The 26,222-nt window shown below is 42.5% G+C and overlaps 1 protein-coding gene across 7 annotated transcripts in view; it reads left to right on the plus strand.

The window, feature by feature from the left end:
* The window catches only part of LOC143037579 (uncharacterized protein C3orf38 homolog), a 56,649-nt gene that overhangs the window by 19,407 nt on the left and 11,020 nt on the right, over positions 1 to 26,222 (plus strand). For 4 of the 7 annotated variants that reach the window (XM_076206012.1, XM_076206014.1, XM_076206013.1 and 1 more), the window contains 2 exons: positions 12,420 to 12,558; positions 16,687 to 16,847. In XM_076206012.1, coding sequence (XP_076062127.1) covers positions 12,432 to 12,558; positions 16,687 to 16,847 — 288 coding nt within the window. In that variant the 5' untranslated portion in view covers positions 12,420 to 12,431. Of the gene's footprint in view, positions 1 to 5,926; positions 6,071 to 7,161; positions 7,280 to 12,419; positions 12,559 to 16,686; positions 16,848 to 26,222 lie in introns of those variants that run through there. The other 3 variants (XM_076206011.1, XM_076206009.1, XM_076206015.1) reach the window with 3 other exon arrangements.

Raw genomic sequence — 26,222 nt, forward strand, 5'->3', positions numbered from 1 at the left:
TAACATCAAATGTCAATCACATAGTCCGTTAACCACGCTGGTAACTTCCTATTTCTGGGAAGTCGACCAGGTCTCTGGTCTCTCTCTACTCCATCTTCACTTTCTTTCTCCGAGTCTTCATGTGCTACACCTTCGTCACTTTCAGTGTCACTATCACTTTCACATTCACGTTCAACACTAGGACTATGGTCACCATCATCACAACAACTACCACTGTCACTGTCTCTCGAATCTACATCACGTTCACCCCAGGTAAATTCTCCCTCGCCTGGGTGTTTCCATAACCGATCGACATGCACTACTTTACTTGCCCGTTTTCTGCCAGGCATTTCTAGTCGGTAATTCACTGCGGATATCACTTCCGTCACTTTATATGGTCCTTCCCAGTCAGACTGGAGTTTCGGTGACTTGCCAGGCTTTCTCTGTGGATTATGCAGCCAGACCATATCGCCGGGCTGATGCTCTGCATTTCTAGCGCGACCTTGGTACTGCCTCCACATAGCCTGACCTGACACTCGCAGATGCTGCCTCGCCCAGCGGGAAGCCTCCTCCAGGCGCCGCTGCATCGTCCTCACGTAATCACTGTACGTATGTGGAAGTTCTGCTCCCGGTGGTCGACCGGTAGAGAGGTCGACTGGCAGACGAATTTCCCTGCCAAACATTAACTTGGCTGGCGTGAATCCCGTGGCCTCATGCTCAGCTGCACGATAGGCCATAAGTACGTACGGAACCCACAAATCCCAGTCGCGCTGGTCCTCCTGACAGTACTTGGCCAGCTGCTGGACAATCGTCGCGTTAAACCTCTCCACCATACCATCGCTCTGGGGCCTCAGGGGAGAAGTACGAGTCTTATTGATGCCAAGCAGACTGCAGCATTCCTTAAAGACCCGCGACTCAAACTCTCGTCCTTGGTCTGAGTGCAGTTCCCCTGGGACTCCATAGCGCACGAACACCTCCTCCACAAGGAACTGAGCTACCGTCTCTGCCTCGTGGTTAGGTAGAGCACAGACTTCCGGCCACTTCGTGAAGTAGTCCATTACCACACACAGGTACTTGTTTCCTCTCTCTGTGCACGGAAAAGGGCCGGCTATATCCACAGCCAGGCGTTCCATCGGCGCCCCGGTGTGGTATAACTGCAGGGAGGCACGAGTCTTGTGGGCGGGGCCTCTCTTTGCGGCGCACACACGACAAGTTTTGCACCACTCCTGCACGTCTAATCGCATGCCCAACCAGTACACTCGCTGCCTCAACTTTTCGAGAGTGCGTTTCACTCCCAGGTGGCCGCTGGTATTACCCTCGTGCATCTCTTTCAGCAGCTCCTGTCGCCGAGAGCATGGCACTACTACCAGCCAGCTTACCTCTCCTGTTCGTGCGTGCGTCCAACGCCGGTGTAGGATTCCCCCTCGCAGACTCAGTGCCTCCCACTGGTCAACAAGGCCTTTGGTAGCAAGACTCTCGGGTGATACTGTCTCTTTGGGAGGCCTTTCACTGCTGGCCTCTAACCACCCAATCACCAGAGACAGGTCAGAATCCTCTCGTTGGTCCCTCTTCCACTTCTCGTCTGCCTCGGTGGTGCTGTGAGCGACGGTTAATTTCCGCACAGCCACCTCAGACTCTCGTCGTGAGCAATGCACACACTCGGGTGGGCAGGGACGGCGACTTAAGCTGTCGGCGTTGTTATGCACCCGGCCAGGTCGGTGCTCGATCTCATAGTTGTACTGCTCCAGTTTTCCAATCCACCTGGCCAGCTGTCCTTCCGGTTCCTTCATCGTCTTCAACCATCTCAAGGCGGCATGATCCGTTCGAATGGTGAAGCGCGTACCATACAGGTAGTGATGGAAGTGAGCGAGTGCTTTCATCACCGCTGCCAACTCCTTCCGTGTGACGCAGTAGTTCCTTTCCGCCTTGTTAAACTTAGCACTGTAGTAACTCACCACATACTCCGTTCCATCACGAAGCTGTGACAGCACGGCTCCCACACCCTCTTGGTCTAACGTCTCCGTGTCCACAATGTACGGCAAGCCCATTTGTGGGTAGGGAAGCACTGGCGCTTCCACCAACGCTCGCTTCAGTGCCACGAAAGCTTGCTGGCACTCCTCGCTCCACACAAAAGCTGCTCCCTTCCTCGTCAGATGGTGCAGTGGGGCGGCGATAGTGGCGAACCCTGCCACAAACCTCCGGTAGTACGTGCACAAGCCCAGGAAACTGCGCAGCTCCGAGACATTCTGAGGGACTGGCCATCCTTCCACAGCGGTGACCTTGAGTAACTCCGTCCTCACACCTTCCCTTCCGACGACATGTCCCAAGAACGGCACTTTTGACTTGAATAGAGTGCACTTCTTTGGATTCAGCTTCAGGCCAGCCTTCCTCATTCGGCTGAACACTTTTGTGAGCCTAGCCAGCTCCTCCTCGAAGCTGTTTCCAAACACCAGCACGTCGTCTAGGTAGACGACTACCGCCTTGCATTGCATATCGCTGAATACATGATCCATGAGAAGCTCAAAGACTCCAGGGGCGTTCATGAGGCCAAAGGGCATCACGTTCCAGTGCCACAGGCCTTGCCCAATCGAGAAGGCTGTCTTCTTTTTATCCTCAGGCGCCATCTCGACTTGATGATAGCCTGACTTCAAGTCCAGCGTGGAGAACCACTGGACCCCACTGAGAGCGTCTAACGTCTCGTCGATGCGGGGGAGAGGATAAGCATCAGGGACAGTGACGGCGTTCAGCGCCCGGTAATCTACGCAGAACCTACGGCTTCCGTCCTTCTTCGTCACTAGGACTACCGGCGAGCACCACGGGCTGTCTGACCGCTCAATCACTCCCGCTGCTGCCAACTCTCGAACAAGCTTCTCCATTTCTTCTCTCTTTGCTGGTGGGACCCGACGAGGCGCCTGCTTGATGGGAGGACTATCTCTGGTAAAGATGGTGTGCTGAACCAATGACGTGCGACCCAAGTCCATGTCTCCACTGCTGAACACGTCACGGTACTGTGCGAGTAATGCCTTCACTCTACTCGCCTGCTCAGCCGTCAGCTGCGTGATACTCCTCTCCGCCAAGTCTTCCAAATACTCAGGCAGGCCCTCTGGTAGGTCCTTTTGTTTCTTCTCCTCCTTCTGTGACTCCATCTTGCTGTTAGCGGTGGCGATATTGGTGGATGCGGGGCGGTGCAAGGTCGTAATAGCAGAGGTGCGAGCCACTCTTCCTTTCCGTGCTTTACCTTGGCTGGGTGACTTGACGGCCGGAGATCTCTGCCCTCTGGGTTCCCTTACCTCATACTTCGTGGCGAGCTCTCCATTAGGATTCAAGGGCACTTCATAGCCTCTCACTGACATCCTACCCTCCTGGAGATCAACACCCGCCCCCATGGGATTAAGGAAATCCAACCCCAACAGGCATTCATCTTCCGCCACAATCACAGGCAGGCGTTCAGTCACCCTGCCTACAGCCAGATTCACCCACACCGGTCCCTTCACCGGTACACAGTCTCCTGTAACACCGCACAGTTGCTGACCCACGCCCTTCACACCACGTTCTGGTAGGACTCCCTCTCGTACGAAGGTCCTCTCTGCCCCCGTGTCCACTACCATCTCCACTTGGCGTCCATTGATACTCCCTGTCACCTTGATGGCGTCGGACGTCGCCACCTGACGACACCTTAGTTGGCTTGGGGCGCCCGAGTGCTCTGCTGGGAAGGTGCCCCGGCCCCCAGCTGCTTCAAGTTTCCCGCCGACGGCGTCACCCCCTTGGGCTGGCGGCACTCAGGGGAACTGTGTCCTCGTATTCCACAATTCCAGCAGCAGGGCTCGAACACCGGTCGCATTCCGTCCTCCAGCGACCGTGCCCTCCTCTTGCAGTCGTGCTTTTTGTGACCTACCTGACCACAGTTGAAGCACGATCCTTTGAAAGGCTTGGAGCTCACCTTCCCACCAGGTTGAGATGGTTTGCTACTTGCCTGCGCACGCCTGGCCCAAGCACGGCTCGGACGCTTCCACGCGTCGCTTGGGAGGGGGAGCAGCAGGGCTGACGCTCATGAGAAAGGCTTCAAACTCCGCTGCCCTTGCCAAAGCCTCTCTCACGTTCTTGGGCGCAGCCTGCTTCACGTGGATCTGTAACTGCCTATCGTGAAGAGCGTCCACGAAGCAGTCCTTGGCCAACATGTCCACGGTGTCCTCCGTGGCCATGGGGTAAGCGCCCCTCACTAGCGCTTCCACGTCCTGCGCTAGTAAGGGAAGGGCCTCGTCCTTCCCTCGCCTCCTCGTCTTCAGTTGAGCCCGGAACACCTCCGGTTGCCGCCTCCTGCCGAAACGACGCCGGAGAGCCCCAGCCACACTGTCGTAACATCGCAGTTGAGCGGGGGTTAAGTGCTCCAGTACTTCCAACGCCTGCCCTTTCAGCACACTCACCAGCTGAAAGGCCTTCTCTTCCTGTGACCAACTATGACGAGCTGCAACCACATCGTACTGTGCCTGGTACGCGTCCCAAGACACCTTCCCGTCATATTCAATCACCTTCCTCTCTTTCTCGTACCGCGTGACTTCACCACCTCCACAGGCCCCCCGGGGTTGCAGTTCAACTGAACGACTCCCCAGACGTCTCCCTGTGAGGTCGTCCCCTGGGTTCACGTGGCAAAAGTCGTTCCTCTGCCTTACAGACGCCGGTGGCGGCGAGAGGCTACGAGGAGGTGAGGGTGGAGGTGAAGGTGCTGGGGTGATTGAGCTCACTACGTGATGCTTACCAGCATTGCACCATGTCACGGTATCGAGATTAGCTGCAATCTCCCCATTCTCCTGTCTCACCAAAACCGCCTCCAATGTCGATACCCTGTCAAGACACGTCTGCATGTGCTCACGGTACCGCTCTACTATTGCTTTCATCTCTTCTTTAACCTCTTCTTTCACTGCCACCACCTCCTCCTTAACCTCTTCCTTCACACGGTGGTACACGTCGTCAGTATACTGGTTAGCACGTGTTTCTAACGATCCCATGTTCTCCCCCATTATAGCCCTCAGTTCCTCTTTCACTTCAGTCATGACCTGTTTTTGTTGATCCATTTGGATCGCAAGCATATCTGCCATGACCTGTTGTTGGTGTTTCAACATCTCGGCCACTGAGTGTTGTGCCAAGAGCAACACTGACTGAGGAGATACATGTTCAGTAGCCTCTCGGTGCAACACCGTGTCCTCACATTCAATCGACGCCATGACACTCGACTCCTGCTTTCCCTCAATTTCTATGTCTTTACCATCAATTTCTATGTCTTTATTATCACCGGTGACATCCATGATCACTTGAGTCACTTATCACTTCAATATCAAACCACTTATCACTTCGATATCGTCACTTATCACTTCAACCTGATCCCGCTTCTGACGCCATTTGTTACGTATTCGCATGTACATTAAACTCACCTTTTTCTATTGCACATGGGCCGTGATCATGGAATCACGAGTTAAAGACAAGTTCACGCCTACAATTGTCCGGATCAGGGAAAGGCAGGAGTTCAGTCTTCTCTTGTTTATTCTGCTTAGCGAACATGAGGATTTTGCACGTGTGTTCAACACCAATGCTAGGCTTACTCTATCTATGCGAGGTATGGCGAGCGACGCCGGGACCCCGCCCTGGCGTCCCCCCATGCATACCCTCGCTACATACCCCCTTGCTTATGCTTCGACTCTCCGATTCACGCATCACTTACACGCATACCAACCATCCAGGCACACTATGCAACATTCATACATGCAATTTCGCCACAATATTAAGTGTCACGAAGCTGAGAACCATGTTGATAACAAAAGATGATATGGGCAGAGAAGAAACATTTTGACAATAATGATGTTGGAAGACTAGAGATACGTTGACAATAATTGTGTTGGCAGACTAGAGATATGTTGACAATATGAATATAATAGAGTTAACAGGTGTGAACATGTTGACATCAAAAGATATTATAGTGCGTTTGTTCGTTTCATCATTGTTTACCTTCTGTCGGAACTATCGTATTATTTACAACGTTTCGAATTGAGTATCATAGTATGTAGACTTGGAGGTCAAATTGACCACGGGTTAACAGGTGTGTATGTTACTTCCTCGTGTGAATTAGAATAGTTTCGTTATTATATATGGTGTTATTTCATGGATTTTATTGATTGTAAAATAAAGCCGTACATAGTTCACCAGAACATGATTTCTACTATTCTATTGCATAAAATATATTCTTTCATTGAGGTTTCAAACTTATAACTCGCTAGGGCATTCATTGGTAAATTAAGCAACCCAGTTGTATTGTTTGTAAAACGAGGAGCCGAGGTAAAATATGGAAACAAATAGGTGTGGGTTGGGTGAAGGATGTGTGCATGTCTTGGCTGGCTGCCTCCCCTCTTATAAACAAGAAAAGAAGACACCTTAACGATATGATGATAATAATAGAAAAAAATATTACTTTTTTTAAATTATAATACATCAACGTAATGTACATTTTCCTTGGCAAAAATCAATATAAAAAAACTTGTTGAAAGCAAAAACACTACTGAATGGAGCTATGATGATAGGTCTAAGGTTGACGGTCTCACTAAACGCCGACCAAAGTCGACCAACGCCGACCAATACCACACAATGACGGTTTTTTGAGCGGCTCAAATGCATAATTTATATAAATAAAAAGTAGCATATGGTTGCATTATTTGACCTATTTTCTTTAAAATGTGTGATTTCCATGTAAAATCATCAAAGAGAAGTTACGTTTTTATCCTCTGCAAAATTACCAACCGTCGACCAAAGCCGACCAAAACCACACAATGACGATTTTTGCCCAAATGCATAATTTATATATAAAAAATAGCATATGGTTGCATTATTTGACCTATTTTCTTTGAAATGTGTGAATTCCATTTAAAATCATCAAAGAGGATACGTTTTTGTCATTTGAGCAAAAGCCGTCATTGTTTGGGTTTGGTCGGAGTTGGTTGCCGGTTGGTAATTTTGCAGAGGATAAAAATGTAACTTTTCTCTGATGATTTTACATGGAAATCACACATTTTAAAGAAAATAGGTCAAATAATGCAACCATATGCTATTCTTTATATATAAATTATGCATTTGATCAAAAACCATCATTGTGTTGTTTTGGTTGGCTTTGGTCGGCGTTGGTCGACTGTGGTCGACGTTTAGTGAGAACCTAAGGTTGAAGATGTCATGTTGGTGTCTGCCCAGTGCTGTCAATTTCAGTTTGATGACAGAGATGACTACATTGTGTACCAGGTGTTCTCCAACTCTAAGTGAGGTAATTTTTTGAAATGGTGCTATGGAGCTGAGCTTCATGCTTTTCTTGACAATATCTATGAAACTCCTCTACATCCAGCTGTCAGACTGGATGCTAAAACTGGTCATCAGTATCCCTGATGACAATGATGACCCTGGTGATTGGATTACAGGTACTGCATTACTAAATGCAGATTAGCCATTAGGTTAGATTTGACCAATTTATCATAGTTTAATATGGTAGACTGCATCTATCAAAACAAAGATAGCATCTCAAGCACTTGTCACTGCTTGAGTCTAGTATATCGCTTTTAGTAACTTTTTCTGTTGTTGATTTCCACCAAGAATGTATATTACATTGATGTATTATAATTTACAAAATCAATATGTAATTTTCTATTGCTATATTGTTTTGGTGTGTACTTTTAAAAAATTATCGTATGTTAGGGCAGAATGAGGAAGTAGAAATGTAGTGTTAGAACAGATGATCATAAGTATTCAACAAAGTTTGGGTATGCCACTTAACAAAGCTAACTCACCTTAATGTACTTAATCTAACCAAAACTAACTAAGAATCTGGTTGAATTTAAGCTCAGGTACATAGTTAGGAGGTTTGCCCTGAGATCTCTGTACCCAGCATAGCTATTTAATTATAACCACTTCAGTACAAGTCAAATTCTCATGTGCAGCATCAGCTGCCATATGTACAATGCATCACACTACTTGCATTATGAAATATAAAGTCACTGCTCTATTGCTCATTCTCTTTTACTCTGAGTAATAATAAACAAAGAAAATGTGATCAAACCCGTTCACAGAATCTGGGGGTAACTCATGTACAACTACAAAAAAAATATAATCAAGATGCCAACACCAGCATCCTCATGTACTCACACCTCTTGACACCTATGTAGGTGTGATTGTACTAAACTGGTTAACTAAAGGTTTTACCCCCAGACCCCATACTTAATCCTGCTGCTGGATCAGAGCTGGGGAACAACCTCCTACCAAGTTTTACTTACGAACTCTCACCATGTGAGGAAAAAGTCATTATTAGTAACATTTTGCTCATATGAGCTTTATCAAGACCAAATTTGGATAATAAATAGAGCGGGCTCTAGAGAAACAGGGGGTAGTTGTCTTGGGCCTTTTGTATTTATACTCAAAGTTTGTGTAATTTCATCTATGTCATTGACAAAGTTCATATGAGTAAGATGCGCTGATAAAGATGTTGACCTCATATGGAGCTTTTTGTGATATACTTTTTGGCAGTTGACTTTCTCATTCACTACCCAACTGTTTTGGGGATGACCCCCCTCCCCCCTCCCTTTATACTTAGCCATGCTCTCAAACCCTTGCTTGGATCAGAGACCCCATAGTTAATTTTTATTTTCTGCGCAAGATGGTACTAGTGTAAATAATTTGTAAATTTTTTATTTTTGTTGCTGTCTTGGTTATGCAGGTAAATTGTGGGGTTCTTTGGTTGCATGTATGTAAAGATTATTAAAAGACTATGTTATGTTTAAGGAAGATGTGTAGTCAGTCCTGTGAATGTACCTGTGAATCTTAAACTGATCACAGGAAATGTGTGTGTTAAAATTTTGCGTAGATTCCTAAGGAACTCTGAATTTGTTTTTTGGTATTGTAGGTATTTGCCTGATTTTATATTTATGCGATGATAATATATCTACAATTTCTGCCTGTGACAAACACCATGAAATGACTTGTGCGAGTATGATATAGTGAAGACACAGCACATCCACAGCAAGGCTGCTTCATTTAATCGGCGACCCTCCCTCTCCGTCTCCTCATGCAGAAGAAGAGAAGGGGAGAAATACCTTTGGGCTCCATCAAAATATCATTCACACATACTCCCTAACCCCCCACTCCCCCACCTACTCCCTTCCATGTATCACAGCATCATCTATACACAATCATTCTCCACTCACCTCCTTCCCAATGACCCTTTTACCCTATCCATCCCTCTCATCTTGGGTTGCACCCTTATGTTCACTCCTACTTCTGCCTTCCACACTTCTTTTACTAATCTTTCTTCACTCATTCTTTCTGTGTGTCCAAACCATCCCAATACTCTTTCATCAACCCTATCTCCTAATTCCCTTTCCACCCTATCTCCTAACTCCCTTTCCACCCCACTTTCCACCCTATCTCCTAACTCCCTTTCCACCCCACTTTCCTCCTCATCTTGTTTCTCACTCTATCCAGCCTTCTCAGGCATTTCATCTCATACTTGTAACTCCTCTCTTATGTTCCATATTTCTGCCACATACAGTGCTGTCAGCACAATCACCCCTACATACAATCTCTTAGCATCAATTCCCAAATGTCTATTTCGCAATACACTTTTTAATCTCCCAAGGCATTTACTTGCTTCTTTCACTCTACATTCTACCTCCACCTATACTCCTCTCTTTCCCACCACATTTGCCCCCAAGTATCTAAAGCTATAGGTATATAAATACATACAGATAATAAAAACAGTAAAGATTATTCCATGAATGGTAACCAGCTTCAAAAATCAAATAAAGGAAAAGACCTGGGTGTCATATTATCTAAGGATCTAAAAAGGACCCTCCAATGCACAAAAGCTGCAAAAACTGCCCAGCAAATAGTAGGATTTATCAGAAGAACATCTGAACACAAGACTTTAAAAGTAATAATTACTCTATACTCTTGTAAGACTTCTTGAATAATGTGTTTAGTTGCAAAAACTGCCCAGCAAATAGTAGGATTTATCAGAAGAACATCTGAACACAAGACTTTAAAAGTAATAATTACTCTATACTCTTGTAAGACTTCTTGAATAATGTGTTTAGTTTTGGTCTACATCTCATATAAAAGACAGACAAAATAGAAAGGGTACAACATAGAAACACTAAAATTATCTCTTTTTTTTTTTTATAAAATAAACCCTTTGAAGGACATCTAAGTGAATTTAATTTATTTAACTTAAACAATTATGCTTTTACTTTTTTTAGGAATGTCCCCAGTGGGGCTACAGGAAGAAGGATGCCTGGTCCCAATCCCTGTCCCGTTTTTCTCACCTCTTACGATCCAAGTGGAAATACTTGGTGGCAGTATTCGAGGGGGGGTCGCCAATTTAATGAAGTGGCCCTGCTGTGGATGTGCTGTGTCTTGCGACACTGCCTCTGACCCAGGGCAGTGGACAAGGTGCAGGGATGACCCGTCATCCAGGAGGTGCTAAGATAAGAGGGAGGGTGGAGGGGGGTGGAGTGTATTTAGGGATGGAATGGGTGGGAATGGTTTTATGCCTTTTTCCTTTTGGCTACCTCCCTTGAAAGAGGGAAAAAGCCTTGGTATATGTATGTAACTTAAAGAAATGTAGAATGTGGGGTGATTTAATTGAAGTCTTTAAAATGTTCTGTGGCTATGTTGACATGAACTTAGGTGATTATTTTATTGTGGACCTTAGTAATTCGAGGTATGTTAAATAAGTAATGAGAAAATGTCAGGAGAGACACTATTTTCATAAGCTTACAAAACTTTGTCTCCAAAATAATTGCCTCTCACATCTGCACACTTTTGCATGCATCTCTCCCAATCCTGGAAGACCTCCTCAGAGTCCTTTTTCAGTAGTCCCTTCAGGTAACTTTCCGATGCCTCTTTCAGCTCCTCTGTTGACTGGAATCTGGTTCCCCTGAGGCTGTCTTTCATGCATGGGAACAGGAAGAAGTTGTACGGGGCTAGGTCAGGGCTGTAGGGTGGGTGTTGTACCACTTTCATTCCCCTGTCGGCCATCCAGGTGGTCACCAGTGTTGACTTGTGGCATGGGGCATTGTCCTGGTGGAACCACCACTGACCACTCCTCCACTGCTGAGGCCTCTTCTTCCTCATCTTCTCCCTGAAGCTTTTCAGAACAGTAAGGTGATATTCCTTATTGATGGTTTGACCCTGAGGAACCCATTCAATGTGAATGATCCCCTGGGAGTCAAAGAAAGGAATGACCTTAGCCTTCTCTTGTGACCTGCTCATCTTTGCCTTTGTGGGCAGGGTTGCGGAGTTGGATGGTTAAGGTCCGACTCCGACTTCAACTCCTTTGATTCCTCGGACTCCGACTCTGACTCCTTTGATTCCTCGGACTCCTTTGATGACTCCGACTCCGACTCCTTTGATGACTCCGACTCCGACTCCTTAACTCCTTGACCCCTATGTGGAAATCTATTCTGCAGATCCATATACCAGCCTCCCACACCTATTCGGCAAGCATTTTATGAATATTTTTCATTTATATTATTACGTGGAACATTCACTTGTATGATAAATATATTCACATATACACACGTGACCATGAAGTCTCTTTTATTGTGCCCTATAGTACTGACCTTTAAGTGAATTGCCTCAGTCCTGCCTTCACTCAGATTTGCTTCATCTACCTTTGTTACTTCTCACCACAAACATTACTCCACCCTTTTTATCTTCTCTTATCTTCTCCAGGAGGTATATCTGTTGTTCACTAGCTGTATATCAACATTTTTTGGATGTTTTATGTGGACGTGTTCTGAGGTACTGGTGGGTCATCTATGTGAAATATTATATTATAGTTATATTTGGAATGGGGAGATAATTTATAAAAGGGTTGAACAACATTGTGTATGTTATTGTAACCTTTGGAACACCACTATATAGGATATTGGTTTTAGAGATGTGTTGGTTTTGGTATTTTGAATTATCATCTTATGAGGAATTTTTTTTGCTTTAATTCTCCCAAAATTGCATGGTTTATTTCAGATAATGACAAAAATTATCTTTATTCTATTTTTCATTTATATGCCTAACATGACATATTCTTAGTTTTGAATAATGGTCAAGATTTTTGAGGATCCGGGTCTTTGCTGTACTGAAATGTCTGCCGCCTAGTGAAGTTTATTGTGCCTGGTGTCGCTTGTTCTTGTATGTTTTTCCTGGTAGTTGCCAGACAGTTTCGTCTCCATTTCCCTTTCATTTGTGTTAAGGTGCAAGTGATTGAGTTTAAAACCGGGTATGTTAATTGGGGAATAAGAAACAGGACCCCACAAACTGAACTCCTTTCCTATACACTACAGTTAGGTAAATACATATGGTAGTTGTAAATTTTATTAGAAAATATTGATCCATACTCATATCTTGTTTGTTTTGATAAGTTTGCAGGAGAAATGTTTTTGGCTGGAACTAAAGATGAAAAATGGGCTCGTGATCTTTTAAGCCACCTTGATGATAGCTCTCTGTTTGCCCTGAGCAAGACTGCCAGTGATGGGAAAATTGCTGCTGTTTCAGTTGAAGGTTTGTACATCATCACAGGCTTTTTTTGTATTAAATATGTAGAATTATATTTCAGTAGGACACCCACAGTTCCCAAGTAATTGGTAGCTGCCACCAGACTGGTCCAGAGGTCACTCAAGGAAGAAATAAATTTTTTGTCCGGGAATAACTAGTGTAAGGTGTGTTCTCTGTCCTATGTGTAATTGTTGCATCTAAGGCAGTTTGATTACAGGTTTAGGCCTTTTCTGTTCTGGTACTGTCTTAATCCTAGGTGATGCCCTGAATGCAAATGTGTTGTCTGTTGTATTAGACTTTCAGTGTCACCAGCTGGAAGGAGGAAGATGGCATTAGTCACAAGTTGTCAGCAATCTATGCATGAAAAAAACTGGAGGAAATATAGTTAAACCTGATAAAGATTGGGACCACTTCAGAGACTTGAGTACCTGTACCTTCAGATAGAAGTGAGGTTGTTGGGATTTGAAGATAAGCATCAGGGAGAGGATCCTCATCAATGTGCATCCCATAGGACCACCATGACTAATCAGTCAGTTGTCCCAAGTCTCTTGTAGGAAACCCACAACTTCCGGGTAATCAGCAACAATAATTAGATTGGCCTACAAGTCTGTCAAGGAGGAGATTTTAAGTTTCTGTCTGGATAATGTTAGATAAGTGTAGGATGAGGTGTTTGGTGTCTTCTATATAGTGACTGCCACACTGGTACTAGGTGTCCATACTCCAATCTTGGTCTTATCAGTGTGACTAATATTTTTTTTACCATTCATCCAAGTAATTAAAAACCACCTTTATTGATCTTAGTAAATTGTAGGTTTCTCCCACTGTTTTGTTTATATGCTTATCTGGGGACATGTCTTTGTTGATAATTACTCCTAGCTCCTTTATGGAGCTAACTTTCTGTACTTCCTTTGTACCAAATTTATATTGTCCTGATATTCTTTTTTTACTTTTTCCAAACTCTATGATACTACATTTCTTGATGTTGAAGTTCACTTCCCACTTTTGGCTCCATTCCCAGACTGGTCCAGGTTTCTCTGTAGTGATTCACAGTCTTTTTCTGTACTTACTTTCTTTAGTAGTTTTGTGTTGTCTGCAAAGAAGTTCATATAATATTCTGCACCTTCATCCATGTCATTTATATATATAGCAAACATTATTGGAACTAATATTGAACCTTGTGGGACTCCACATATCATTTCGTCCCAGGTTGAGTTTTTAGCTGTAAGTACCACCCTCATTTTTCTCCCATGCAAGGAATCTTCCATCCATTTCAATAATTTTCCTTGTTCACCTCCTGTTATTTAAATTTTTCTTAATAGCTTTTTGTGTGGTACTTTATCAAACACCTATTGTAAATCCAGGAAAGCACAGTTTGCCCATCCATCCCTTTCTTGCATTATATCTATTAACCATGAATAAAAACAAGTCAAGTTTGTGGCACATGATCTTCCTTGTCTAAAACCAAATTGTTTTGGATTCACTATATTGTTTTCTTCCAGATGTTTAGTTCATCTACTTTTGATAACTTTTTCACATATTTTAGCTATTGTGCTTGTAAGGGAGATTGGTCTATAGTTTGTTGGGTCTTCCTTATCTCCCCCTTTATATATTGGCACAATATTGGCATTTTTCCAGTCTTGCAGTACCTTTCCTTCTTGAGTGAGCAACCTGTTATCTTATATATTTTGTCCGTTAGTTAATTTATACATTCTTTTAGTATCAAATTTGCAATTCCGTCCAGGTGATTTTCAGACATCAGGTTTTATTATTTATCTCTTATTTCTTTCTGTGTCACAATTATTTCTTTCATTTTGTGTGTGTGTGTATTTACCTACCTAGTTGTATTTACGTAGTTGTATTTTGCAGGAAAAGAGCTATGCTCGTAATGACCCGCTATTGTATCTTTCTGCATCCAGTTTTTTCTTAAAGTCATGTATAGTTTTAGCACTCACTGTTTCCCCATTCAGTTTGTTCCAGATATTGATTACTCTGTGTGGAAAGCTATTCTTTTTCAAATTTCCTCTGCAACTGTCCCTCTTAGATTTCTTCTCATGTCCTCTTGTATTTCTTCTGTCCCATTTTAGTAGGTCATCCCTTTTAAGAGTTTCCATCCCTTTCATAATCCTGTAGATGGTTAGCAAATTGCTTCTATCTCTTCTTGCTCGGGTTGGTAGATTTAGTTTATCCAATCTTTGTTTGTATGTCAGATTGCAAAGTGTTGGTGCCATCTTTGTCATTGCTTTTGAATTCTTTCTAGTTTATGTTTTTTTTAGAACTAGGTGTCCATAGTGATGCTGTGTGTTCCAATTTTGGTCTTATCAGTGTAACTAGTATTTTCTGTACCATTTCTTCATCCATGGAGTCAAAGGCTACTTTCATTGATCTTATTAATTTGAAAGTTTCTCCCAATAATTTGTTGATGTGTTTGTCTGGTGTCATGTCATTTGAGATAGTTACTCCTAGGTCCCTTTCTGAGTTTACTTTTTTAACTTCCTTTGTACCAATTTTATATTGACCTGAGATTCTATTTTTGCTCTTTCCAAATTCCATTATACTACATTTCTTAATGTTGAAATTCACTTCACTCTTTTTACTCCATTTCCAGACTTTGTCCAGGTCTTCTTGAAAAGATTTGCAATCTTTCTCTGTACTTACTCTCTTTAACAGTTTTGCATCACCTGCAAATAAGTTCATATAACATTCCACTCCTTCATCCATATCATTTATATAAATAGCAAACATTATCAGAATAAATACAGAGCCTTAGGGGACTCCACTTATCATATCTTCCCAATTTGAGTTCTTGTCTCTAAGCACCATCCTTATTTTTCTTCCGTTCAAGAAATCTTTCATCCATTCCAATAATTTTCCTTGTATTCCACCTTTTTGTATGGTACTTTGTCAAAAGCCTTTTGTAAGTCCAAGAAAGCACAATTTGCCCATCCGTCTCTTTCTTGTATTATTTCTATTAATCTTGAGTAAAAGCATATTAAGTTTATGTGTGTGCAAAAGCATATTAAGTTTTTGTGTGTGCAAGAGCACAGCATTACTCATAGATCAGACCATGTATTAGCTCTGAACTCTCATCTGGGAGAGTAATAACTGTTGATCACAGAGTTCAACACATGATCCAAGACAGGTGAATCACACACAGCTCCTTGTCCACCAGAATTTGAATTGCCAGGTGAGACTTGAACACAGATCACTGAATTAGCATTTGTGTGTTTTTGTCTAAAAAGGACTAAATCTGACAAGGTGGCAGCATATGTAGTGATGATGTATGGAATGGGGTGGTGAGGAAGGTAAACAAAGTTGGTTGTATGATTGAATGAAGCTGATGTTTTCATATAAACTAGGGAATCTTATTGTAGTTAGTGTTGATACAACTGTTTACAAAGGATTACAAAGGTGGAGCATGCCGACAGGAGACCTTTTGATCCATATCTAGGTCGGATGTGAAAAAAAAAATCATATTAATAATAGAATAACGAATAAAAATTATGATAATGTAAATAACAAATAAAATACATAAATAAATGCATAGGTATAGTTAAATAATAAACAAACAGGTAAATAGTAAATAATAATAAATTGACATATAACTAATGATAAATGAAAATCAGACAGACAAATGATAACAAAACAAAAACAAATAATATAAGATAAATTATAATCATTACAGCATCTTGCTTAGGTGTTTATCTAAATGATTCTTAAAGCTTCGAACTGAACTACATTGCACTACCTGTGCAGGAAGTTTATTCCATTCATTAACTACACGGTTGGCAAAGTTGTTTCTACCTACTTCCAAATTGAATCTATTTCCGGACAGTTTGAGACCATTGTTTCTTGTCTGATTCTCATTCAATGTAAAAATTTTGTCACTTTTGATGTTGTCAATTCCCTTTAGAATTTTAAAGACCTGTATCAAGTCACCTCTGAGTCTACGCTTTTTTAGGGAAAACAGATTCATATGTTTTAGTCGATTTTTGTATGATTTATTTTTGATATTTGGAATCAGTTTTGTGGCTCGCCGTTGTACTTTTTCCAGTCTGTCAATGTCTTTAATGAGATTCGGTGACCATACGGAAACAGCATATTCCAAATGTTAACTTTCTGTTATATTTTCTACAGAGGCTATTAATGTGATTATCTTCACTACATCAAGTCTAGATAAACTCCTCTCATATCAGAAGGTGTACAAGCAACTCCTGTTGGAGTACCTTTACAAATGTAAGGCTCCTATAGAGGGCAAGACCAAAGAAAAACTGATCACATCGGCTAAGAACTACTGGGTAAGTTGATTTGAATATACTTGTATATTTTATTTAATATTTGCTAACTTTTTTCTTTATTTTTTTTTAGCCCAGTGCCGAGTGTTCTTATCTTTCCTTCAGCCAAGGGCTTCTTACCCCGTATAAGGGAGGTAGGTAGTGAAGGCATGCACCCACTTCCCCCATTCCTCCCCCCCCCCCAAAAAAAAAAAATATATATATATATATATATATGGAAAGAATGAGTGTAGAAAGACTAGTAAAAGAGGTGTGGAAGGAGTGAACATGAGGGGTGACTTAGGATGAGATGGATGGATGGGGTAAAAGGGGCTTTGTGGAAGAGGGGAATGTCTGTTGATGAAGGACAGGAGAGGACAGAAGACAAGGGTGAATGGAGAATGGTTGTACAAGGGTGATGTTGTGATGCATGAGGTGGAATGGATGGGGGATGGGGGGGGGTGAGGGAGTATGTGTGAGAAAAATTTGACGCAGCCCGAAGGGATTTCTCTCCATCTTCTCTTCTTCATGAGGGGACGGAGAGGGGGGTGTCACCAATTTAATGAAGCAGCCTTGCTGTGGATGTGCTGTGTCTTGTGATGCTGCTTCTGACCCAGGGCAGTGGACAAGATGCAGGGATGACCCATCATCCAGGAGGTGATCGGATAAGAGGGAGGGAAGAGGGTGGAAGGGAGTGGTGTGGGAGTGGTTTTTATGCCTTTGTTTTTTGGCTACCTCTCTTCACTATATATATAATCATGAAGAACCCACATTCGGAATAAAAGGAAACTTTAGAAGAAAGTGTAACTTCTATGTTTCGGCTAATATCTATAGCCCTCTTCAGGAAAGTCTTTACTGAAGAGGGTTATAGCTATTAGCCGAAATATAGAAGTTACACTTTCTTCTAAAGTTTCCTTTTATTCCGACTGTGGGTTCTTCATAATTATATTTAGAAATGTGCTACATTTTGTTAAGTGATATATATATATATATATATATATATATATATATATATATATATATATATATATATATATATATATATATATATATATACACATACATACATACATACACATTTGGGATTAATGGGTGTCATGTGGAGTGTCTAAAAGAGGGTAGAGTGCTGGAAGATTGGAGGAGTGCATGTATAGTTCCACTTTACAAAGGAAAGAGGGACAAGTATGAGTGTAGTAGTTTCAGAGGGATCAGTTTGTTGAGTGTAGTTGGGAAGGCTTATAGGAGGATTTTGATTGAGAGGACTTGGAGAGGAACAGAGGGAGTAATTGGTAAGGAACAGTGTGGGTTTAGTACAGGTAGGGGTTGCATGGATTAGATTGTTTTGGTAAGGCAGATATGTGAGAAAGCTTTAGGAAAAGGTAAGGATGTTTATTGAGCCTTTATGGATTTGGAAAAGGCTTATGACAGGGTAGACAGGAAGGCACTGTGGGAGATATTCCAGATATATAGGATAAGAGGAAAGCTGTTAAGAGCAGCCAAGAATTTTTAGAAGAGTAGTAGAACCTGTGCTAGAAATAGAAATGGAGTTATTGAGTGTTTTGAGGTAAAAGTGAGGCTTTGCCAGGAATGTGTCATGTTGCCATGGCTGTTCAATTTATACATGGATGGGGTGGTTGGAGATGTAAATGCAAGGGTAATGGACTGGGGATTGGAAATGGTAAAAGAAAATGGAGGAAAATGGAAGATAAGCCAGTCATTGTTTTCTGACGATACTGCGCTTGTGGATTAAAGAAGCTTGTGGATTAAAGAAGCTAGTGATGGAGTTTGGGGAGGTGTGCAAAAGAAGGAAGTTGTAGATATATGTGGGTAAAAGTAAGGTGATGAGATGTACAAGGGGAGAGAAAGACAGCAAATTGGAAGTGATTATAAATGGAGATAGACTTGAGGAAGTGGATAGCTATAGACACCTAAGGGTGAATGTAGTGGGAAAGGGAGGAGTGGAGGTGGAGATAGAATGTAGATTGAAAGAAGCAAGTAAATGCCTTGGTAGATTAAAAAGTGTAATGAGAAATATACATTTGGGAATGGATGTTACATACATATACCAAGGCTTTTTCCCCCTTCCAAGGGAGGTAGCCAAAAAGGGAAAGGCACAAAAACACTCCCACCCATTACATCCCCAAATACACTCCACATCCCTCCCACCCTTCCTCTCATCTGAGCACCTCCTGGATGACGGGTCATCCCTGCACCCTGCCCACCGCCCTGGGTCAGAAGCAGTGTCGCAAGACACAGCACATCCACAGCAAGGCCGCTTCATTTAATCGGCGACCCCCCCTCTCCGTCCCCCTTTGCATATAAGGCGAGGACGGGGAGAAATCCCTTCGGGCTGCGTCAAAATTTACTCACACATACTACCCCCCCCACCCCTTTCTCCTCATGCAATCACAACATCATCCATATACAACCATTCTCCACTCACCTCTGTCTTCCGTCCTCTCCCTTCCTTCCTCAACAGACATTCCCCTCTTCCCCAAAGCCCCCTTCACCCCATCCATCCACCTCATCCTAGGACGTCCCCTCATGTTCACTCCCTCCACATCTGCCTTCCATACCTCTTTTACTAGTCTTTCTTCACTCATTCTTTCCATGTGTCCAAACCATCCCAATATTCTTTCATCAACCCTATCTCCCAAATCCCTTTTCACCCCTGTTCTCCTCCTCACCTCCTCATTTCTCACTCTATCCAGCCTAGTAACGCCCACCATACTTCTCAGACACCTCATCTCAAACACATTCAAACTCCTTCTCTCTTCTTCTCTTATGTTCCACGTTTCTGCCCCATACAGTGCTGTTGGCACAATCACTCCTTCATACAGTCTCCTCTTCGCATCCATTCCCAAATGTCTATTCCTCATTACACTCTTTAAACCACCAAGGCATTTACTCGCTTCTCTCAATCTACATTCTACCTCCACCTTCACTCCACCTTTTCCTGCTACACTTGCAGGATGTTAGGAGGAGATTATATGAAGGGATGAAACATGGAACATAGGAGAGGAAGAGTTTAAATGTGTTTGAGACGAGGTGCCTGAGAAGTATGGCAGGGGTTACTGAGCTGGATAGAGTGAGTAACGGGAAGGTGAGGAGGAGAGTGGGGGTGGAAAAGGAGTTGGGAGATAGGGTTAACGTAAGAGTATTGGGATGGTTTGGACTAATGGAAAGAATTAGTGAAGAAAGATTAGTAAGAGAGGTGTGGAAGGTAGAGGTGGAGGAGGAACATGAGGGGACCAAGGATGAGATGGATGGATGAGGTAAAAGGGGCATTGTGAAAGAAGGAGATGTCTGTTGAGGAAGGAAAGGAGAAGATAGAAGATAGGGGTGAGTGGAGAATGGTTGTGTATGAATGATACTGTGAGGGAGTACGTGTGAATGATATTTTAATGCAGCTTGAAGGGATTTATCCATGTCTCCTCTCTTTCTGCATGAGGGGACAGAGAGGGGGGGTCACCAATTAAATGAAGGAGCCTTGCTGTGGATGTGCTGTGTCTTGCTGCATTGCTTCTAACCCAGGGCAGTGGGCAAGATGCAGGGATGACCCATCATCCAGGAAGAGCCAAGAAAAGAGGTAGGGAGGGGTGGTGAATGGGAGTGAAGTATGTGGGGATGAAATGAGTGGGAGTGGATTTATGCCTTTGACTTTGGCTATCTCCTTTGTAAGGGGGAAAAAGCCTTTGGTACATGTATGTGTGTTTGGCGTATTCAACTGCTTGTTAACGGTCAAAATCTGTTGCAAAGCCAACCAGTCACAAAGATGTTTTCATTCATTGAACCTCATTGAGTCAGAAATTGAGAAGAGTCCTTTGTCTCGTGTAAGAATATCTGTTGCCACAAAAGAATTATAGGCCAAAGGTTGATGAATTTATGGGCTACTGTAAGGTGTTGGTGCATTTAGCAGAAAGAAAAATTGACTTGCTTAACAAGTAACTTTTCACTAAATGAGTGATGTTTCATGATTTGTATGCCTGATGCAAAGGCTGCTTTCTACCTACCTCACTGTACTCACCCACGTTAGCAGGAAAGTAGTCAAGGTGGCTATGTAGGAAATGTATTTTGATGCTCATGCGTGCGCCAGCCGCCTCATATGCTTGAAGCATGTTCTCAACCTGTTCCTTGTAGTCATCAGATTTTCTGTTCCCCAAGAACCCTGCCACAACTAACTTAAAACTTTCCCAAGCATTTCTTTCACGAGGTGTTAATGCTTCACTAAATCCGGAATCTGACATAAGCTCATGAATCTGTGGTCCTACAAATATGCCAGCTTGCAGTTTAGCATCACTAACAAGAGGGAATTTATGGGACAGGTATTTAAACCCTTCTCCATCTTTCGGAAGTGATTTCACAAAATTTTTAATCAATCCTAGCTTTATGTGAAGGGGAGGTAGAAGCACTTTCTCTGCTGGTACAAGTGGTAGTGTTTTGACGTTATGGCGGCCAGGTACAAATTCCGTCCGTTGTGGCCATTCCCGTTGTTGGTAGTGTACGGAATCTGCACGGCTGTCCCACAAGCATAAAAAGCATGGATGTTTTGTGTGGCCTCCCTGCATCCCTAACAAAATAGTCAGGACCTTTAGGTCACCACAGAGAAGCCAGTTGTGATCCTGATATTGTATGTTGTTAAGAAGAAGTGACATGGTAGCATAGGTTTCTTTTAAGGTAACAGAATGAGCAATGGGCAATGATGCTGCTTGTTTACCATTAAAAAGTAGCACAGCTTTCAGACTCCTGGTGGAGGAGTCAATAAAAAGCCTCCATTCGTGAGGATGGTATTCTTTGCCTATGTGTTCTACAAGACCTGAAACATCGTGGCAATACACCATGTCATCTGACATAGTAAAGTACTGCACGAATTCCTGCTCTCGATGCCTATACCATGCAAAGTGTGTATTACTTGCCAAAAGATTTTTCTCTGCTAACCTTGAACCTAACAATTGTGCAGATTCTTTTGACAGCCCAAGATCTCTTACAAGGTCATCTAGCTCACTCTGTTCGAACAACTGAGGGCTTTTCCCAGAGGTCCCAGTCAACTTGATCTCTTGATACACATCCGGATTTTCACCGTCACTAAATGAAGAGTCACTTGAACTAGCACGGTGTACATTCTCAGGAGGTATTGGCACAGGAACATCATCACTGTGTGGTACAGGTTGCATAGCTGATGGAATATTTGGGTATTTAATATGTTTTGAGCTTTTAGCATTTCTTCCCAGCGGTATCACCATACAAAAATAGCAGTCTTCAAGGTGATTTGTAGGTTCCCACCACACCATTGGTATACCAAATGGCATTGACTTACGGTTATCTTTACTCCAGTGGCATAAACCAGAAAAACAGTTCACACAGGCAATGTGAGGAGCCCATGGTTTATCCTGATCTCCAATTCTGATGCCAAAGTAGGCACGATAGAGATGTTTTACTGAAGAAGTGATGGTGCGCTTCTGTTTTGATGGTGTGTACTTGCCATATATGTAACAAAAGGAGTTGGGGTGGTTCTTGCAAGTCCGTGGCATCCTTCAATTAATGAATCTGCAGCACTCCGTCAATGAATCTGCAACAAAATAGGTATATAAACATACTAGTATTAAACTAGTATTAAACATATATATAGTATTAAACATATATATTAATTAAATTAATACTCACAATTAATAGATTAAACCAAACACCTACAACACTCGACTAGTTAACGTAAGGCACCACAAATCTGGCGCGGATTAATAAAACACTACACTAGGACATATGCTGTAACACATACACTAGAACTTTTGGAGCAAAATGACTACTACCACCGTGATCAGCATGAAAAATTGGTCTAGAAAATGATACTGTCATTTATGTTGCATTTTTTATGCATCCCAGTGTAATCAGCACTTATCATACAACAGGTAGGACCTTACAAGTAGCCTAGGCTACATCACTGGTAAAAGTAGGAAACTTTGGCAAAGTAATCTAAAGTGTTCTTGCATCCAATGCTTATTGTTTACCAATTCCGCCAAATCTTGCAAACTGTATATCTTGTAGGTAATATTTAAGGTACGGTAGTCACTCAGTAGGCTACCATCAATAGTAGGGTTTTCCAGACTATTCCATATACCAGTATATCAACATTTGTCTTTACCAAGGTCACATTACACAATTGACAAGATTTGGCCTAAATATTTTCTTTTTACTATTATTAAAAGATTAAAAGAGGAAGGGAAGTTGATTCAAGTAGGGAAGAAAAGGTAAAAGGCAAAGATGAAGAGATGATAATGGAAGAGGAAGTGATAAGGGGAAGATGGGCAGAATATTTTAGGGAATTGTTGAATGTAGAGGAGGATAGGGAGGGAATGGTGATAGCAGTGGGAGGCGCAAAGAAACTGACAGTGATGGGTGAGGAAAATGAGGGAAAAATAAGAAAAGATGAGGTGGAAGTAGCGATTAAAATGATGAGAGCAGGTGTTAGCTGGGTGTCATGTGGAGTGTCTGAAGAAGGGAGGTAAAGTAATAGTAGACTGGTTAGTGAGGTTGTTTAATGTATGTCTAAGGGAGGGTAGAGTACCAGAGGACTAGAGGAGTGCATGTATAGTTCCGCTTTTCAAAGGAAAAGGGAACAAGTGTGAATGTAGTAGTTTCAGAGGGATCAGTTTGTTGAGTGTAGTTTGGAAGGCATATGGGAGGGTTATAATTGAGACAATTAGGAGAGGAACAGAGGAAGTAATTGGTGAGGAACAGTGTGGGTTTAGGAGAGGTAGAGGCTGTGTGGATCAGATTTTTGTGATAAGACAGATTGGATGGATGGGGTGACAGGGGCGTTGAGCAAGAGGGGAATGTCTGTGGAGCAGGGAAGGGAGGTGGCAGAAGATAAGGATGAGTGGAGAAGGGCTGTGTATAGATGATACTGTGATGAAAAGAAAGGGAAGGGATGGGAGGATGGGGGGGTTTGGGGAGTGGGAAAGTGTGAATGATATTTTTACGCAGCCTGAAGGGACTTCTCCCCGTCCTCCATTTTCTATGTGAGGGGACAGAGAGGGGGGGGGTCGCCAATTAAGTGAAGCGGCCTTGCTGTGGATGTGCTGTGTCCTGCTGCATTGCTTCTGACCCAGGGTGGTGGGCGGGATGCAGGGATGACCCGTCATCCACGAGGAGCTAAGATGTGAGGGTGGAAGGGATGATGGGTGGGAGTGTGTTTATGCCTTTTGACTTGGCTACCTCCCTGATAAGGGGGAAAAAGCTTTTTGTATATAGATAGATAGAATTATGGTTATGAGTTAAAGCATAAATATCTGGTACACTTAGGTCTAATTTGCAATTGTCTTAATAACATAATCAGTTTTAAATCAGATTAAAACTGTTCGTGATTTTCTTTACTCTGATTTCTATTTTTCATTGCTTCACTTGTAGGCTTATCATATTCACTAGTAACCATGATCAGTAGCCTGTTTCTATTTTGTATATTTCAAACCACTAAATTTCTTTGATAAATGTATGATTTTCATATTCTGAAGTAGCTTTATCATAATCTAGCATATTTCTATTAAAGGAAAATGTGATAAAACTACTGAAAATGAAGGAAAAGAAAATTCACTGGGAGACACTGCTTCAGGCAGAATCTGCAGCTGTTATTTGTTTACATTAGTTAGTATTAGTAGCACACCATGCCGTCACATGGTGGCAACATGAATTGATGTTTATTTCTGTTGAAGTAGAAGCATTGCAGTATAGTACAAAATATGATATATATATATATATATATATATATATAAATATATATATATATATATATATATATATATATATATAATATTATAGTTTCACTCTCCTTACAGGAAACAACTACAAATACATGACCACAAACACTTTTAACCCAGACTGACAATGATAGCTTGTCAGTATTTTTTTTTTTTTTTTTTTTTATTATTATTGATGGATTGTTTTTTTGTTTCCATCTGGAGAGACCACTTAGTGTACATATACACTGCACACACTCACTATTGCCTCCAAAAGTAAAAGCAAAACCATACAAGAACTGCTAAATTGTGCAACTGGTAAAACCAAACAGGGAAACCATGTTAAAGAAATAATTTTATTGGACTTAAGGAGTCGGAGTCGGTTAAAAAATTCCGACTGCAACTGCGACTCCTAGTACTCTTAGAAATCCGACTCCAACTCCAACTCCAGCTAAAACCTCCGACTCCCTCCGACTCCGACTCCAGCTAAAACCTCCGACTCCGACTCCGCAACCCTGCTTAACAGCTTTCCTCCTATCCCATATATCTGCAGTACCTCCCACAGTGCCTTCCTATCCACCCTGTCATAAGCCTTTTCCAGATCCATAAAAGCCCAAAAAACATCCTTACCTTTTCCTATAGCTTTCTCACAAATCTTTCATACCACAAAGATCTGATCTAGATAGCCCCTACCTGTCCTAAACCCGCACAGGTTTATAAAGGATTTAAAGATAGTGAGTCACACAAGACTATTATAGCAGCAAGTGAGGAGGAATCTCCCTTGGTGGAAGATTCTCCTCCTTCACCTCAATAATCCTCCCCATGTTTATTTACTGTACATTACGATTTTTTATTTTAAGCATTGATAAAAAAAAAACGATTTTAGTTACTACAAATTATTTTGGAGTATTTTTTTTTAAGCATGTGAAGCATTATTGTATTTTACATTGATTCCTATGGGAAAAATTGTTTCGCTTAATAAGATTCAGGAACGAATTATGCTCGTTAAGCAAGGTTCCACTGTATATATATATGTGTGTATATATATATATATATATATATACATACATACATACATATATATATATACCAAGGCTTTTACCTCCTTACTAGGGAGGTAGCCAAAAAGGAAAAGGCATAAAATCATTCCCACCCATTCCATCCCTGAAAACACTCCACACCCCTCCACCCTCCCTCCCATCTTAGCACCTCCTAGATGACGGGTCATCCCTGCACCTTGTCCACTGCCCTGGGTCAGAAGCAGTGTCACAAGACACAGCACATCCACAGCAAGGGCGCTTCATTAAATCGGCGACCCCCCTCTCCGTCCCCCCATAAAAAGGAGAAGACGGGGAGAAATCCCTTCGGGCTGTGTCAAAATTTTGCTCACACACACTACCTCACCCCTCCACTTCATGCATCACAACATCTTCCATATACAACCATTCTCCATTCACCCCTGTCTTCTGTCCTCTCCTGTCCTTCCTCAACAGACATTCCCCTCTTCCCCAAAGCCCCCTTCACCCCATCCATCCATATCATCCTAGGATGTCCCCTCATGTTCACTCCCTCCACATCTGCCTTCCATACCTCCTTTACTAGTCTTTCTTCACTCATTCTTTCCATGTGTCCAGACCATCCTAATACTCTTTCATCAACCCTATCTCCC

This window comes from Oratosquilla oratoria, chromosome 22 (assembly GCF_046742065.1).
Source record: "Oratosquilla oratoria isolate Oo_2021 chromosome 22, ASM4674206v1, whole genome shotgun sequence".
Taxonomy (NCBI): Eukaryota; Metazoa; Arthropoda; class Malacostraca; order Stomatopoda; family Squillidae; genus Oratosquilla; species Oratosquilla oratoria.